Source organism: Chaetura pelagica, unplaced genomic scaffold (assembly GCF_000747805.2).
Source record: "Chaetura pelagica isolate M959 unplaced genomic scaffold, ChaPel_1.0 scaffold425, whole genome shotgun sequence".
In the NCBI taxonomy this organism is placed as follows: Eukaryota; Metazoa; Chordata; class Aves; order Apodiformes; family Apodidae; genus Chaetura; species Chaetura pelagica.
In genome coordinates this window covers 2954311-2971928 of record NW_009953205.1, presented here as the reverse complement: position 1 = coordinate 2971928, position 17618 = coordinate 2954311, and the positions used below count along the sequence as shown (strand labels likewise).

Sequence of the window (17618 nt, the reverse complement as noted above, 5' to 3'; positions counted from 1 at the left end):
TGGGAAGGCGGAGGCTGCCTGCAAGTGGTCTAATCTCAATGAGGTGTCAATCATGTTCCCCGGTGGGTGAAGTAAGGTCTTTTGTAAACGCCTCTGTCTTTGGGAAAGAGAGGAGCGAGGAGGAAGGCTGGAGCGGAGAGGGGGACGCCGGCCCGTGCTGCAGGAGAGAGAGGAACTGAGATTTGATCTCGCTTGTGCTTTAGCAGGGAGAAGCGGAGCACATGGATTTCTAAACACGCTGGGATTTTATATATCTACAAAAATAACAACGAGCGAACCTGAGCCTACAGAAAACAGTCAAATGAATCGTAATTGCAGATCAATGCAGAGAGATGGGGAAACTTCACTCGAAACATGGTTAGTTCCTTTCACTTGCTACTTCCTTAGCCCCTTCCCCTTATTTGGATTTTACTCGGTTTGTTGCTGTGATTTTATACTGGTATCTAATGATCTTCCTTTATTATTTCCCCCACACACTCTCCTCCGGATCTGCCTAGCTGCCGTTTGTAAACCCAGAGAAAGTCCAGAAGGTAGGGTTGGCTCCTTGCTGTTAGTAACTTTGAATGCCCCCCCGGGCCGGGTGGCTGCCCCGGCCCCCTGCCCTCTCCCCTCAACTTTCCGCCGCGGGTTGCGCTCTGCCCGCCCCGGCCCCGGGGGCTCAGCGGGCGGCTCAGCGGCGGCATTGTCTCTTCTCTTCTAGGTGATAGTTTTGCGGTGAACGCCTCTCTGGCTCGCAAAGGGCTGGAGGACTGGATGGTGAAGCAGAAATACTCCGGGGGCAGCAGCAGCGGAGGTAGCAGCTCGGGACTCCAGCAAGGCTGCCAACACCGGGCTGTTTGCAGGCTCTCCAGCGCCAGGGTATGTCAGCTTCCTCGCTGCCCTCAGCCCCCTCCCCTGCTGTTGGAAACAGAAAACCAAAAGCTCTTTCTACATCCCTCTCTCCCTCCCAAGGGCCAGTTGTGCAAAGGGAGGGTTTTCTTTGCCCTAATACTGCTCCAAGGGCCTTCCCCGTGGGTGGTTTCGTTCAGTCCTTTGATTAAGTTGGGAGCTGCAGTGCAAAGTTCGTGCTGGTACAAAAGCCAGAGGAGTAAGGGGACCTGTCTGCTAGTGTCTGGGCAGCATGATCAGAGCAAAACCCTTCACAGACAGGAACAAACAGAGAATCTCTGGAAAAAGCTCAGAGCCCTGCCAATGTGTGCAAGGTTGTGAACCCTGATTGGTGCACAAGTTTGTCTGTGACATTTTGGCAGAGGAATTCAGGAAAGGAGAAGTCCCCGAAGAGTGTATTGTTATTTGTTTGCTCTTTGCTAATAATGCATGGCTGGCTTTCTCCGTAAGAGTTACAGCACATGTCACTTATCCTGGTTGTTACCACACTGGTCGCTTTTCACCTTTTTTCTTCCAGTTGTCCCGTGTAAAGCTGGGCTGGAGGTTTGAGATTTAAGTTGCCTTTTTTTTTTCTTTTGCCTTTTTTTTTTTTTCTGATGTTGTCTCTTTAAACAAAAAGGCATGATGAGAGTTAAACAAACTTAACAGTTCTTAGATATGGTCCTCATAGTGTTTCAGGGTTTGATCCAGAGCTTATTGATGTTTACTGAAAGACTCCCATTGACTTCCCTGAGCTTTGGATCAAGCCCTGAAAGTTGCATCAGTGGAAAAGTAACCTGAGAGATGGAGAGATTGGAATCTGTGCTTCCCAGCAAGGAATGTGGCTCAGAAAGCACAAGTAGAGCAGGGCCACCAAACCTGCAAACTCTTTCCTTTTTTAGCTACCTTTTGTATTGTCAGAAGCCTGGACTTCGTGTGTCTCCAGAAAAATTAACTCACAAGTGGAGAAAGGTTTAGATGGGGTGTTAAAGTGTGTAGAAAATGTGTAGAATGGGGAAAGTTAATTATGACTTTTTAGATTACACCAGCATTGGATTTAGAGGAGAAATTTTTTTGGGGGATCACTAGAAGGAAGGTGAAGGTGGTAAGATACTAAGTGTTTGCAATTCATAAGCATAATCAGTTCGTGTTCAGCTTGCAGGTATGATTGGTTGAAGTGACTTTTTATTGTGTTTTAGTGGGAAACAACGTGTCCAAAAAAAGAAGTTCTCATTAATAATTGTACATACACACATCATGCAGATGCAAAGAGTAAAACCATGAGCTTTTAAATACTTCAGATTTTTCCTATTTTTGTGAGTCCAGCTTTTTAGATATATTCTACCTTTCACATGTATATTTTCCAGGAAAGAAGCTCAACTCACCACAGTAAATATGGGTTTAAAATAAAAGAGTTAGAAGTCAAAACTTCTGGCTTTAGCTTTGTGAAATGTATGTTCTCCCACAAAATCTGCTTTCTGAAAAGAAAAAAAAAAATCATTGTCAAAGATAGTTGCTATCCACAAAACTCTTCATTTTTCAGTTCCACAAGGTCTGCTCAGCTGGAATGACAGTAGAACAGTATTTCTCTTACTCGAGGTGTCTTCCTCATGATAGCTCAGTAATTAGCAAGCCATTAACTGAAAGTTAGTATGTAGTTTTACTACATTATAAAACTGTAAATAGGTTTAAGTATGTTTGAAAGCACTGTTCCCATGAGGCTTTTTACTGTCATCCTGATAGAGCTGTTACTGAATGTTTGAAGATATTTGCAATTTATTGCCTAATTTTTATTAGTATCTGTATGCATAAATAGCCTGCTCATTGATTTAGTTCAATTGTCATCCTGTCACAGGCACACTGTGACAGCTACATTAAAGTTCCTTAAAAATATGAACTTTTGGTAATATGGAAGGATGCATTTCTAATCCTACATTGGAACCAGATGTGCCATATGTACAGTCTTTTTGACAAGGATTATGGAGTCACAGCTATTGATTCTGTAACTGAGACTGAGTGACTGTTTCTCTTCTGAGATCTCTTTGAGCTCTTGTATAATTATACTGAGATACAAAGCGATTTGTAGCCTCACCAATTGGCAGTTGAGTCGCCTCGAGTTGTAGAAATACTAGTCGCTTCAGTGAATGGTTAGTCACATGGGGTTGTGGGGGACAGTTGTGTATTCCCCAATAATGTAGACTTATATCAACCAAGGCTTTCTTCTGCTCCTTTACTACATCAAAATTCCTACTCAAACATTCAGTTAGTTTAAAAGCCTCTGTGGAATGGTGCAGTTTTACTGTGTCACAGCTGAAACTTTGGCTTCTCATGAGAACCTTTTTTTTTGCTGAAATAGGTTGTAATGGCATCATTTGTGACTTACAACAGATGGAGTTAGATCAAACATTGATGAAAATATTAGCATTCAGAGAAATATAATCCAGTTGAGTTTAAAGAAAATTGATGTTCCTAGAAGTAATTTCCCTCCTAGGAATCCTTAACCAGAGTTTTGTTGATGTTGGTTTCCACCAAAGAGCCCTCTTTAGTGAAATTCAGTGTACTTCCAAAGACCTGTTGATGGGAGGGGAGAGCTCTCTGTTGCTTTGAAGTCTGCAACTTCATAGATCTTGGTTATTTTGATTAGAACTTGAATGCAATAGTGAAATTTGAGTTACATTGCTCTCTGTAAGCCAAAAATTATTTCTTGGTTGTAGTTGGAAGGCTCTTTTCCTCAAGAACAGAGACACTGAATTGTTTTGCTAAAGTTAGTCATCCATGGGAGATGACACTGAAGAGTGACTAATACAGGAAAGCAATAGAATTTCATTTGCACTTCTCTCTACAAAGAGTTAATTTACAACAGTTGCAGAGGGGAGATCTTTTAAGTCCATTCAATGCAATAAGGGTTCAAGAATACATCACTCGCTCCCTGAAATGAAGTTTTGAGTTTCTTGGTTAGAGCAGACTTCCCTCAGCTGTTGTGTTGCCCATGTTGTGACCCACCTATCTCTATCTCCACCCCTAGTTCTCTGGAGAAACAGTAGTTAGTATCCAGCTACTCCTAAATGCATCAGTCACATGAGAAGGATCTCCTAATAAATTGTTGGATGAAGGCATGAGCCAGGGGAAGGGGAGTGTGTCTGAAATGTGCTTCTTCTGGTGTGTATACAACTTTCTGCTCTGGGCTAAGAGCTCTGATCTCATTAAACCATTGCCACCAGCCCAGCAGGGGCTGCTCTGCTCTGAATGTTTTAATTACTGTGGGGCTCGGGCCTGGGCTCCAGCCTTCCACATCATGTAGAATTGAAAAAAATAGTAATTTGGTTGTATCCATGAAAAGCTTGAGGTCCAGAGTCATCTTATAGTTTCAAAGCTAATTGAAACCACTGGGGCTGTAAATCTGTTAAAGCATGTGAATACGCTTCTTTTGCTACTTTATGAATGAGTTAACTTGTGCCCAGAAAGGTTTTCTGACACTGTGGATTATCCTGTATAATTCCTAAGCTTAAAATTATTCAGTGTGTTTACTTTTACAAACTATATTTGGAGATCAACATTGTTTGCAAATATTCATGTATTTATTTAACTGTGAAGTAGTTCTATGCTAGAGGGGAAAATATTAAATATGACATTTGCTTAGTTCAATTTACTTTTATCTTCAAAGCCATAAGAAATTTTACTAGTTTCTTGCCCACGTTATTGAGATCTGTGCTTGGGATTGGAAAAAATCTCATCTTCTCAATTAAATTTCAAACCAGCTCACAGTGAGCCAAGTTGTAAGTAATCATTTTAGGTAAAATAGAAAAGACTTTAGCTTACCACTTCTACTGGCCTCTTTGGTGCTTGGGATCCTCATGTTCAACCCTAATTGATATTAATTAGAGTTGAGTATCTGGTCTGGGAAGAATATAGCATGAAATGCTGAGACACATCACTGCTTCAGAGGTGGGGCTTGTTCTCCATTTGTTTTGTGCCTGTAACTGCAAGTGACATTAATGGGCATTCCTTGCATGGCTGAGAGGAGACTACACCAGTGTCAACTTCACTGTTCCTCTAGCATCATCTTTCTGAAATTAAAAAACAAAACCAAAACAAGTACTCTTCCCAGTCCCCCACTGTTAAATTGCGTGTGTGTGCATATGAAAATACATAGCCTTGTAGTAGTAGGTGATTCATGCAAAATGAGAATAATGAACATAAAAGAGACTCTTCTTAGAGGTCTGTATATACTATGGGTAAAAGGCTGTTGAAGTGGAAGATTTAGTTGTTACACTACTTTGGGGTCATCTCATGGGTACAATGACATTTGAGAGACTGCCTTCTTATTGATAAGGTGACAAGAGCAGTTAACATTTCCTTAGGTGCTATCATGTGTGTGACTGTTGGAAGCAATATTTCATACTGAGATATTTTCAAGTACATTAATGTCAGTATTGTGTATTGATTCTGAGGATTAAAAGAAACAACAGGCTCGGCAGTGCTAGATGTTGGAATGACTGAAAAATATTCTGATATACAAAATACTGTGTATGACATGTAAAATAAAATTGCCAAACTGTATTGAAAGAGAGAGAAGCAGATTCTTATTGAATGCTGAAATTTGGTGCCAACAAACCAATGTAATTTAATTAATGGTGCACATAGTATATCTTGACAGCTTTGGTTCGGAAAAATTATAATATGAATATTAACGATCAAAGAGTCTCTGAAAGTATTAGTGCCATGGTGATGAGATTAGTGAATTGGCCAATACTGTAGCAGAAAGCTAGATTCCAAGGGAATTATCCTTGAATGATACCAGTTGGTTCAATTAAAAGCCACAATTCAGTTGCCATATGGAAAGTGTTAGGCATCCTTACATGGTTTCAAAGCTATGTGCCGGAGGTTAAACTGACATATGAAGAAAAGCATAAATTAAATATTTTGTGTTATGAAATTAGAAGTTGACTTTGCTTCAGCCATATGGAGGAGGTGGATGGAAGACAGTCTGTATTTCATCAGGGTTTGTTTTATAGGTGTTTCAGATTTAATGTGGTGCACTTTTAATTTGGCATGTTGATTGGAAAGCTGAATGGCCCATGAAGTTTCTGCAAACAATCTCGTTAAAGTAACTTTTTTTGATCTCTAACAACCTTCCTTCTCTCACCCCTTCTAAAGTGGAGTTATTTAGGCTGATGTTTGAAAGAAGGAAGCATGTTCTGTGTAGTAGCTAGGTGAAGTCCTCATCTAAGTGATGCATGCTATGTTTCTCTTGGCTAAGCAAAACCTTAATTCTTCTGAATGAAAAGGCCTTGGTAATAGGAGTGCATTTTCTTCTGTAAATTTGGATGAAAAGTAACAACATTATGTTATATTCTTTAATGACTTAAATGTAAATAATGTAGCCCAGACTTTACACTAGAACTTTGGTTATAACAAAAATAGGAAATTTGTATCTCATGATTGTTGACAAATGGGAATGTTCTTTACAGCAGCATTCATTAGCAGAAGGGTTTTCTGTAGTTTTGTGAGATCTGTAATAAGACCCAGGAGGAGCTTGGCAAGTGGCTATTTGTAGGCCCCCTTCAGAAGAAGATCTTTCTTGACTTTTATGGTTTCTTTTGAAGTGGGTTATGACAGAGGAAAGGAAAGCCTCTTGAGTTTTGAAACTTTGTAAGAGTTAGTTTTTCCAGAGTTGGGGAAATAATTGTTTGGTGGTGATATTTAAATCAAAATGGAATGTTGTACCCTGTGCTGCAGATGTTGGCCTTTATAGAAATCCTTGTGGATGGATTTTGCTTCGTGAATGTCAGCATCAAAACCTGGTTGGAAAGTAAATGGTAGACACTGAAATACTTGAAGTATTTTTTTGGAACTAAACCACTTTTCAAGCTAGTATACTGGTTACACTGAATACTCAGGAGTTTTCAGACTATGTGACGTGATATTTATAGATATCTTTTAATGGAAAAAGAGGTATAGTTTTAGTTCAAAAAGTAATGTGAAGAAATGGACAAAATAGTCTTTCTCTGTGAATTTATTTAGTTGTATTTGCCAGCGTTGGCAGCAAAACCTGTGTATGTGCTTCTACAGAGTAAGTAGAGCTATGGGAGACTGAGTTGGACTGTATTCCATTCAAGAATTATTAACCAAGTTCCAAATGCAAAATCTGCATTGTGTCTCATTTCTGAGCCAGCAAAGTGTGTTTGTGTTGGAATATCTCATGACATTTGTCTTGCAGTGGTGGAACACCAGTGGTGTTAGCTGCTGTGAGAGCGCTGTGCTGGCACAGGTACTTTCACGACAGAGAAAGAGGGAAGTGACTTGTAAAGGTTCTTGGGCTTCCTGTCATCAGAGCAGTATGGCATGCAGTCAGGTGTTAGCATGTCCACTGTTTAGTAAGGACTGGTCCATTGCCTTGCCATAGGAGTTGGCGTTCAAATAGGATTGTATCTGCAAGTAGGGAATCTGTCAGATGCCTCAATACCTGTATGTGTGCATCTCACATGATCTCATATGTGCCTGTCATATGTGAGAAATACTTCTGTTTTGGTCATACAGAATCTAATTGTTTGAGGAAGGGAAAGATGCAGTCTCTTGCTGGGAGGTCCTATAACATCTGTGAAACTGAGTACCCCTGACTTCGTGTGGTGTGGCCTATTGTATGTTATAGAGCATTAAATGATCCTCTTGTTTTAGTTTACAAAACTTTTGATGGAGTAAGTCCTTTTGCTCCTCAGAAGACCAGACTGTAGCTGCAGGAGACTGAAACACCATCAAGGCCTGAGAAGCTACTCAATGGCCAAGAAGAGCCTTGTAAAAATACATCTAAAAAGATCCCACCACGCTAAACACTTGGCAGGGATAATGGAAGACCCTGTGGTTCTCTGATTCAAACCAAGGTCCCTGCCACGTGTATGTGAGAAGTTGTTCCTTAAATCTGAAGCAGTTGTTAATAAAACTTAACACTTCTTCACAAAACTTAGAAAGCAAGCAGGTTTTTTTGCTTTTTGTCAAAGCTCCGTGTTTGATAATTTTTTCCAATAACCCTTTTGATCTGAAAATTCAGTGGAACTCTGAAAATCATTGAGCTGACTGTAAAAAGATGTCTTGTGTATTCCTTGAAAAGTGCCATCTACCAGTCTTGCTTTCAGTTTTAATGGATTTGGGTTTAAATGTGGGCTCAGTGGCACTGGTCCCTTAATAATTTGCAGTGAGAGTCTCTTGAGAATGTGAGATCCTCCCTTAAAATGTGGGAGGAGACCAGCTATGTTTTGAGCAAGATTTGCAGCAGAAAACTTTTAAAGTGCCTGGAATTTTCAGCCATGTATCCTTGGGCTTCATAGGAACAGTGTGTGTTGCTTCAGCTCAGGGATGGATTGGCATGTGGTCAGAACAGTCTATGCACTGTCCATCGAGACAGATACTCTGTGTTTTGTGATTAGGGTGGAATTTAATGCATTTGGGGGCATTACTGTGGCAGCTTTAAAGGGATTAAGTATATTGTGGTTCCTATTAAAGTATAACATTGTGATTCAAGATCTGTGAAAGAAAATCATGCATGGGTGTTTGATCTTGGGGTGCAGCCACACATGCTGTGAGGCATAAAATAAGGGGATAGACTCAGTAGGGAAGTGACAGAACAAAGTACTGTCTTGCAGGAGAAATGGGATTTGGGAGCAGTCTCGGATCTTTTGATCCATACTTTGTGAATGATAAGTGGTACGGAGGTGACAGATTTGTCTTGGGGGAGGAAGGAGAATGGTGGGTAGTGTGGAGCATTGCCCTTGGAGGTAGCTTGCTGCCTGATTCTCCAGAGATTTGATAGTGTTAGGCAAAGACTAAGCTGTTTCTTCTTGTCCTATCTTAGAAATCTTTTTTTAATTCCAGGACAGTTAGTTTCAAGAGAAATAGGTAAAGAAGGTAGGAGCTGTGAAGCTAAGCCTTACGTGTTAAATGCATATAAAGCTTGTTTGGAGGAGTGGGAATTTTCTCTGAGCAGAGAGTGCCCCAGTCCTGAGCTCACAGAATAACAAGCAGTCTCTGTATTGCGTAAGATGGTGTGGTTAAGCCTGTATCAGTGTTTCTGTAATAAACTACTCTTTTTGAAACAATAAATAATATTTTTTTTTGGTGAACTTTCCAAGTCTCTCTCTGCTCATGTAGTGTACGTGTGTATAAACTACAGACACTCATTCCCCCATAAAGAGAAAACATCAGAGTCTAGCAAAGAGAGTATCTGTCATTCCAGCTGAGCAAAGGTCTAAGGCAATAACCCAAAATATCCTGGAAGAAATTCTAAAAAGCATTGAAGAAATCAATCGTCTGATCCTAGAGGAAGGTCTTTGATGTAATCCTGGTAAGTTTATACTGGGAGCCTGCCTGTTTCTTTATGGTCAGCCCTGGACTTTCTATATGAAAAGTGGATCAAATAATTTCATATGCTTCTGCTTTAAAAGAAGATGGTTGATAGTTTTCTAAAGCGTACACACTGTTTAAATGTAGATTATGGCTTTTAGCCAAAGCCCAGGTAGGGAGGAAAGGCTTTTCAAAACAAGTACTTACAGAAAAATAAATAATACTTTGATATTTTCCCATGGAAAAAGTGTGCCTCATTTAGCCATCCTGAATATTTAATTTTATTTTGAGGCTAAACTTCATAGGTTATCTCAGTTAAAGCTATTTTTATTTATGCAAAGTTTATGTGCGAGGTCTTGTTCCTGATGTGGATATGTATGTAAAAGGAGTTTTTCAGAATACCATAAAGGAATTATTTTTAAAGGTATATTTTTAACTAACTCAGTGCAGCTAGGTAAGTCTGTTTTTATCATCTTGAAAAATTCCTCAGTGTTTTTCTGTTATGTTTTGATGTGAAAGCCTGGCTGTGATAGAGGGGAAACTTCTCCTTGCTTTCAGTGGTTTTGTATTGGGTTCCCTGTCACATCAGTGGAAGACTGGGGGAAGGTTCAAGTGGTGAGACTAATAGTCTTTTTATCTAGCAGCTACATTGCTGGTGGAATGGCAATGTATTTTCCACTGCAGATGCAGTTTTATCTGATCATTTTATGACAGGTTCTCAAAAGTTTTTCCCAATTGTACTGCCACTTAAGTTCCCATTTTTAATTAGCAATGTAATTTTGCAGATAGGTTTAAATAGCATGTTTTGAGAGAGGCTATTCCCATAGCACTGCTTAGTACCTATTAAAATACCACATTTTTATTATATGAAGGTGTTTTTAATCTAATTAGGTCAGTTTGTTAAAGTATTGCACCACAGTCTTTTTTTTTTTTTTTCCTAGTTTTGGCTGGGTTTAATTGTTTATTTATGACCAACAGAAAGCATACAAATTCTTTTACTCTGGCCTAATGCACAGCATAAAGTAGTAAATGACATATCTTCCTACCTAAGCTATTATACAGTGCTTTTCTTTAAAAGGCAGTCACTCTTGGATTAAATCATGATGATGTGTAACAGAAAAGAAAGAAAAAGAAAACCCCAGCATTTGGAAAGGAAGTATTGTATTAATTGATGCTGCATGGACTTAATTGGGATTTGGTTATCAACCTTTTCATGGCACTCTTTTCCAGATGTGCTGTTTGGTTTTTTTGTATTATTTTAAAATGCAACTTAGAAAAAAATTAATGAAATAAATTTTTGTGAGAACTGAGTAATGCAAGTCAAAATTAAAGCACATTGAAGTAGCTCTGTGTCCTTATGCAAGAGGGCCTAAATAGACTGCAGCATGTGTTGTTGCCCATGCTTAGTCAGTGAACATACATTTGCAGTTTAAACACAGTGCAACTCCCTGATAGAACAGTTTACCCTTAATCTCTGCCCACCTCTGGTTTTCCCCATTTCAGAAAGACAGAAACAGAAGACCTGCAGTGTGAAGCCCCCTAGATTTGGCAATAAACGAATAACAGACAATGGGTAATATCTTTTGGGAGTTGCAAAGACTGTGAGGTCCTTTATTAGCTCTGCAACAGTAATCTGACCTTCCTCGTTCGTTTCTGATGGTAACATCAAGAGTCCTGGTCTCCTCAAAAAACGAGGATTTCTTCACCACTGAGGAGAAAAGCAAAGCTTGACAAATACAGAATAGAATAGTTAGACAAGAAAAATGCTAATGTCATGCCTTTAGGGATATCTTTTAAGCAAGGAAAGAGTCCTGGCCTGCTGTACAGTAAGAGTGTCTCCTAGTGTCAGCAGGAGCCCTGTCCAAAGACAAGATGAGGCTTCCTCCTTCCACACTCTCAACAGACATGGGGTCCATTCAAAATCTGCTCTTACTGTGTATCAGTTACAATATCCAGTAGTGTTAGAATTGGAAACCAGTTCTGCCTTTGGTTTGAAATACATACAGACTCTTTTCTGAGAGAAAAACACACAGTCTTAGAGACCAGTGAGATCAAGGGTAGGATTTGGCTTTACATTGTTGTGGCAGAGCTTAGTGATGCCAGTGGGCTGGGTGCTAATGAGTGGCAGCAGAACTGGACAGAGAGAAGTAACTCAGATGACAAAGCAGTCTTCTGATGTTCAGTCTTAACTGTCTGTAAATCGGAGTAGGGGGGAAAGTGTGTAACCTGGAGTAGCCATCCCCAGCCAAGAATCTTTCTTCTCGTTGTAATGATCATGAATAGCAAGTATTTTGTCATACCTGCCTGCATGCTGAAGTATATTGGAAGTTTGATGCAATGCTGGTTTACAGTGGCCCTTCTTGCAGGGTGATGCCCTCCTCCTGGGGCAGTGCTGCCTTGCCCAGGTAGAACACCCTTTCTCTGTTGCCCAAGTTCTGCCTGCAGGGTTTGCCTAAACTTCATATGTCGGTTGGGCTACCTGCCTGTGTTGTGCAAAGGGTGAAAAGGTGCAGGCTTTGCCATGCACTTTGGTTGTCTGTATGCTGTTGATCTGGCAGATTTTGGAGTGAGAGATCTTGTGGAATATAAAGGGTTACGTTGCTGAAGTTCCACAGGCGCCAATCCACTGGCACACCACAGGTGATCTCCAGTGAATGTTGTTTAAAGCGCCTGTCCCACGGTTTCACAAATGTGCTCTGACCAGAGGATGTTTTTCTAACTTCAAAGGGCTTCTCAGGCTGGCTCGGTGCCTCACAGACTGAGTCCACAATTCCTCTCTGCTCGTGATGTGTTCTAATCATGTGTGATTTTTTTGGTATGTGATGTTTTCTTAAAGTGGCATTGACCTGTGTTGAAGTGAAACTTGCTCTTAAGCTTGTAAACAGAAACTTGTTGTGTGGGCAGTTTTCATCTTAACCTGATGTGTGTATTTTTTTTTGAGAGCAAGAATAGACATCAAAAGGAGGAGTAATTTATAGGAGGGGGAAAAAAAGGGAAGAAATCAACTTGCAGCAGCCTTTTGAGTTGCACCATCCTGAGGCGTTTCCTTGAAGATCAAGGTGTGGGTCCTTTGTTGGCTGTAAGGAGAAGAGTATATTCCCACCTTGGCAGTGCTAGTGTTACAGGAGGTTACCTTGACTGAAATCTGCACATTTCAGACATGTGCAAAGGGGCAGAAAGCAAGGCAAAAAGGAGTAGAAAGTGGAAAGAACCTAGGACACTTATCAGTGACCTAATTTCCCCTCATCCCCTCCTCGTTTAGCAGCGTTAGATTAAAACAAACTTTTAGAAGTGTCATTGTAATGCTTTTAAATAATAAAGTTTGCTTTTTTTCTTCTTTAGTATTTTAGAATATAGTTTTCTGAAGGGAATTGTTTTCAGGTTAATGCAAAATATACTTTATTTTTAATGCTGAGAATTAGAACTTACTGACTCTTTGTGAGCCAAATTCTTTTACTGTTGAAGCCCCATTACCTCTCCATTACCTCTGCTGAGAGCAGGATTAGGCCTCGAAATATCTCTTTGGGTGTACCATGCTACAATTGCTATGGTTGTGAATCTAGGAAGATCTTGTTCCACTAAGTTGTGTTGGTGGGCGCTGGTTTTTGCATTGTTTGTGCATTCATTAAGGATAGAAAAAGTGGGCTACTTAGAGTTTTTAAAGTAATAATTTTTAGTTTTCTGTTATTACCATTATGGATGTTTTTGAGCATATTAAAAAACCCAAACCAGCAACAAACCAAACCAATTCTAAGAAAACAATACCTCACAAGCTAGAGGATAAGACTTTGTTTGCCAAGTGATTGAAAAGGATCATCTGCTGTGGGAATAAAACATCGTACTGTGAATGGCACACCGTGAACAATGTATCTCAGCTGTGCAATGAATTTTGTTCCTCATGAGTAACAGTGTCACAGTCTAGCACTTAATAATTAATCCAGGTTTCAGATGCAGCTTGATCTCAAGGTCCTCATTGAGCTGAGATCCTGGAGAAGGTAGTGATCTCTATACCAAAGCCCTAACAGCAAGCAACCTGTGCTACCCTGCCATCTCATGGTTATCAACATCCCACCACATTTATTTTGGCTAGTTTTAAAGCAGGTGGCCAGGATGAATTCCTAGTTTCAAAGTCACAGCTGCTGCTTTGAAATTGTGTAAGAAGGGCTTCGGTTTCTTAACACAAAATAGCTGAGCTGCTGTTTGGTATTAGAGCATCATTATTCTGGGAAATGCACTCTTCATTTTAAAAATACCTTCTGTATGGAAGTTGAAAGTTTATACCTCATGATTCTAAGGGCAAAGAGCTGAAAAGGTTCCTAGTTTGACTGATGATTGTAAACACTTAAGAATTCCTCAGTGACTTGAGTGAATGGGAACTGAAGCTGGTATTAAAAATCAATAGCAATATTAGAAACACAGAGTTACTGCTGGAATCTCTTGTTTTAAGTAATTTCTGGAGGGTTTTTTGTGGGTAACTAAAATTTAAGATATTTCTTTTTTAACTGGATGTCTTTGTGGCAGTTAGCTCAAAAATTTTAAGTCTGTATCACTAAATCAGTTAAAAAGACCAAGTGGACTTTATACTATCACGGTGATAATGCTGTGATTAAGTAGAAGGAAATGTTCTGTTACAAATCCCCATTTCCTCGCCTTGTAAAATTTTATTTTAAAATGAGCCTTCTTGGGTGCCTTTTTCAGTAGCGTCAGCAACAGTGTCAGCAGAATGGTGAATTCATGTCGCTGGAAGTATAAAGAGAATTCATGAAGGAGTTTGTGTTAAGCATAGTTTTCTTTTTTATTAAAAAATATTCTATTCACTGTGGTTTTTTCTCCTTTTGTATTCCTTACTCCTTATGATATTATAATTTTTTTGCCTACTTTCAAAATTCCATAGATATATATATTTATTAAAAATATATATGTCATGTAAGCCTTTTTCTAGTGTAAGAGAAAGTACATTTTATGCAAGGTACACAGCATGGGGTTTTGTAGGCCTTCAATCTCATATGATCCGGTCTCACAATAAATATATCAAACAGGAATGAGCAAAATGCAATCCTCTCAGGCAGGGTGAAAATGCACTTTTAAGAAGGAAGACAGGGCTGATCAGAAAGGAGGCCTGAATAAAGCTAGGAAGCAGAGGATGGAATGTTTATTCAGCTTATATATAGGAGGCTTGTTAAAGCATGCAAAAGGTAGAATTATGGTTCATTTATTATTGGGGCAATAGTTGAAGAATGAATGTAGGATTCATGTGCTTAGGATGTTAACGAAGTCGTTGACTATGGGGAAGGGAAAAGAATGGGCACATCAGAAGTACATGCTGTACAGATGGGATGTCTGGGCTTAACCCTTTTTGTTTCAATCATGGGGGTTTTTGTAGTGCAGCACTTCTTAGATGTATCCATTAACAACTGTTGCTCTACTACATTGTATATACAGATATATATGGCAGAAAGATCCCTACTAATGTAAAGTTCTCAGTGGTTCAGACACAGGTTTACCATGCAGTCTTTACATCTTGTATCTCTGCTTAGTGTTTGGGATTTTGATGGGTAGATAGTCCTGTTGCACTTAAGGAGACAGTGTAATAGGTTAAATACAGCTTACATAAGCACTCTGAATCAGAAGGTAGGTAGGCAGGCTTTGAAGTCTGCTGAGATTAGAAGACTGGTCTATGGGGTTGGATGTGAAGTTGGAGGTGTCTGTGATTTGAGTGATCAGAAATGGATAGCAGTGGTGCTACCTGATCTCTGAAACTCTGAATCTATAGCTTAAGTCTAAATGACAGCTTTAGCTGTGTATCATTTCTGAAGTTGCTGAAATGTGAATCTTCACAAAGGCCCAAAATAGCTAAGCACTTATCAATCATGTGGTCTCATTTGTCTTCTCTTTGAAACTGCCTTTATCCACTTTTTCCCACTTCCCCATGGGTTTTATCCTTTTACCTACCTAGACTGTTGAGGTTGACAGAGGAGTAATTAAAGTTCATTAAGAACTTCAATGCCAGCTGTACACTTAATTAATTGATAAGTTTTAATGAATAAGCCACGTATTTATTACCTACTTTCCTGAGCAAAGAAAACAAGAATAAAAAAGAAGGTTTGAATTCCTCTTGTGTTTATATAATCCTCCTTTACAAAACAAAGCAAAACAAAACAAAACTACCCAAAGCATCTTACATTGTTTCTTATTTTGCTTTACAGTAATCTTCCTGAAATCCTTTTGTAAAGAGGTCTTTCTGAACTGTTGAGCCCTCAGCACAATTCAGTGCTCCAAGTTGTCAAATTCTGAAATGGTTATATTAATCCAAGCAGTTTTAAGGTATGGGGAAAAAAGACATTTTATGTCCCACTCATCCAAACAAGATGAGTGGACATGGTTAGAAGGTGGTGGAAGGGGCATGTCTTTATTGTGTGAGCTGAATCTCCACTCCTTGTGGAGGCCTGTCCAAGGGCACGTGCATTCAAGTGGTGTAGGCTTCCTGCTTATTGTTCCACCTTGCTTTTGGTAATCCATAGAAAGGCAGTGCAAGATTAGTAGGAATGCAGAGAGAGAGGATGGCCTAGCACATATGTAAATCATAACAGGTAAATAATGTAGGTTGAAGACTTCTGCCACTGTGACTAGATGGATTAGCCTATACAGACATAAAGGGCAAAGGAAAAAAATTAAAAAATTAGATTGAAGGTGAACTTTGATGTACCAGCTAGACTTGAGACTTTGCAGGGAGATAAGCTTTTTCCTGGTGTTTGCTTGAATAATGAAATTACCTTCTCTTGAAGATTATTCTTCTGAGCAGCAGAGTTTGTACATGAGTGAAATGCATGTCAAAATGTTTACAATGAACTGAAGTGGAGTGGTGAGTCTAAGCAGTAGGCTTTGTTTGGACTGGCTTTGTAATAGAGAGCCTTATAATGAGGGTGAACTATGCCTCCTATTCTGGTGGGCCTTTGTACTATCTGGAGCACAAAGTGGAGCAGGTTTACAGGTTAATTAACACCTCTTCCCTCCTGCTTGTGGCACTGGCAGTGATGCATTACCCTGGGTCATGTTTAGAAACAGTGACCGATGGTTAGTGATGGATGCTGCCAAGCTTTTTAGTTTTTACCACTGGTTTCTCTGCCACAAATGTAATTTGTTCTTTTAAACAATAGAGAGCACAGTTAAATGTATGGTGCTGGAGAGTCACTTATTGTCCTGATAGCCTGGCAGCAGTGAGCACACCCCTAGAGGTATGTTTGCAGCCAGGCACATCCCAGCTTCCCTTCTCCCCTCTCCTTATAAATATGAAGAGAATTCAGACAAATTCTGCCTGTCTAAAGAGCATTTAATGGCATCTCACAACCCATTATTATGTATTTAAGGATGATTTCTCTGAATATTGAATTGTAAGGATGGTTTCAATCTGGCGGCTCTGTGGTTTTGGAGAGTTTGGTCAGTCTGGCTGGAATCATTGTACTTTAGCCTGTGTGTTAGATATGGGCATTTGGTTCTAGGGTTTTTTTCCATTTCTCTTTGGAGACTTAAAAGTTTTCTTTGCCTCCTACTGCCAACAGATCACACTTTCTCATCAGTTGCCCTGTGCTGCTTTCTTTCCTTCCCAGTTCCTCAGATCTCAACACTCTATGTGTTAAATACTTCTATTTTAACAGCTATTGCCTTTGCTTTAGCTTGATTTAAATGCTGCATTGTTCATAAACTAAGTCTTGGCGGAGAAACAAATCCACGTGGTGGTCTAACTAGCAGGGTGCACATCTGGGTGGGGCACATCAGGAATCCTTTTGCCATCATGTATGGCTAGGACACTGTGCTGTAACATTTGAGGGAAGTATGAACCATATGTACTGCCTAACCATACCATACCCACTGTACAGATGGCTAGCAAAAACCCATGTATTTATGTATTTTTGAAGCATAAATAATTTCATCTCGTATCTCCCGCTTCCTTACTTGCTTATTTGTGAGTGGAAAGATGGTGGATCATAGCCCAGCTCAGGAGCAGAATGGTTTCAGGAAGAGAACAGTGCAGAGGCAGTGCTTGCTGCCTTCCTTGAGGCAGCGGAGGAATTGGAAACTGTGACTCAGTGAATCGGAGCCATCTCTGACAGCTCCAGGGGCAGTGCAGCTCTCAGCTGCTGCCTTGTTCACAGTGGATTATAGGGTCATAATACAGCCCACTATGCTGAAGCAGAAAGTGGCAAATTCATCCTCGGGAGCTGCTTTATGTTGTCTAGAAATAAATTATTCCTCTGTAGGAATTTAATGCATTCTATCCAACTTCCCAGTTCCCATCCTTCAGCAGAATATTTGTCTTTCACCATTTTCAGACTGTGAATAGAGGAAGGCTAAGAAACGTGTATCAAGGAATTCCTTTACAACCAGTGATACATCCAGTGTAGCATCCTATAAAG

At 39.8% G+C, this 17618-nt stretch overlaps 1 protein-coding gene across 1 annotated transcript in view; it reads left to right on the top strand.

The window, feature by feature from the left end:
• Positions 1-332: 332 nt before the first annotated feature.
• Positions 333-17618, top strand: part of NKD1 (naked cuticle homolog 1 (Drosophila)) — a 101950-nt gene continuing 84664 nt past the window's right edge. The window contains exons 1-3 of the mRNA XM_009997448.1: positions 333-357; positions 498-530; positions 701-858. Of these exons, the coding sequence (XP_009995750.1) occupies positions 333-357; positions 498-530; positions 701-858 (216 nt within the window). The remainder of the gene's footprint in view (positions 358-497; positions 531-700; positions 859-17618) is intronic.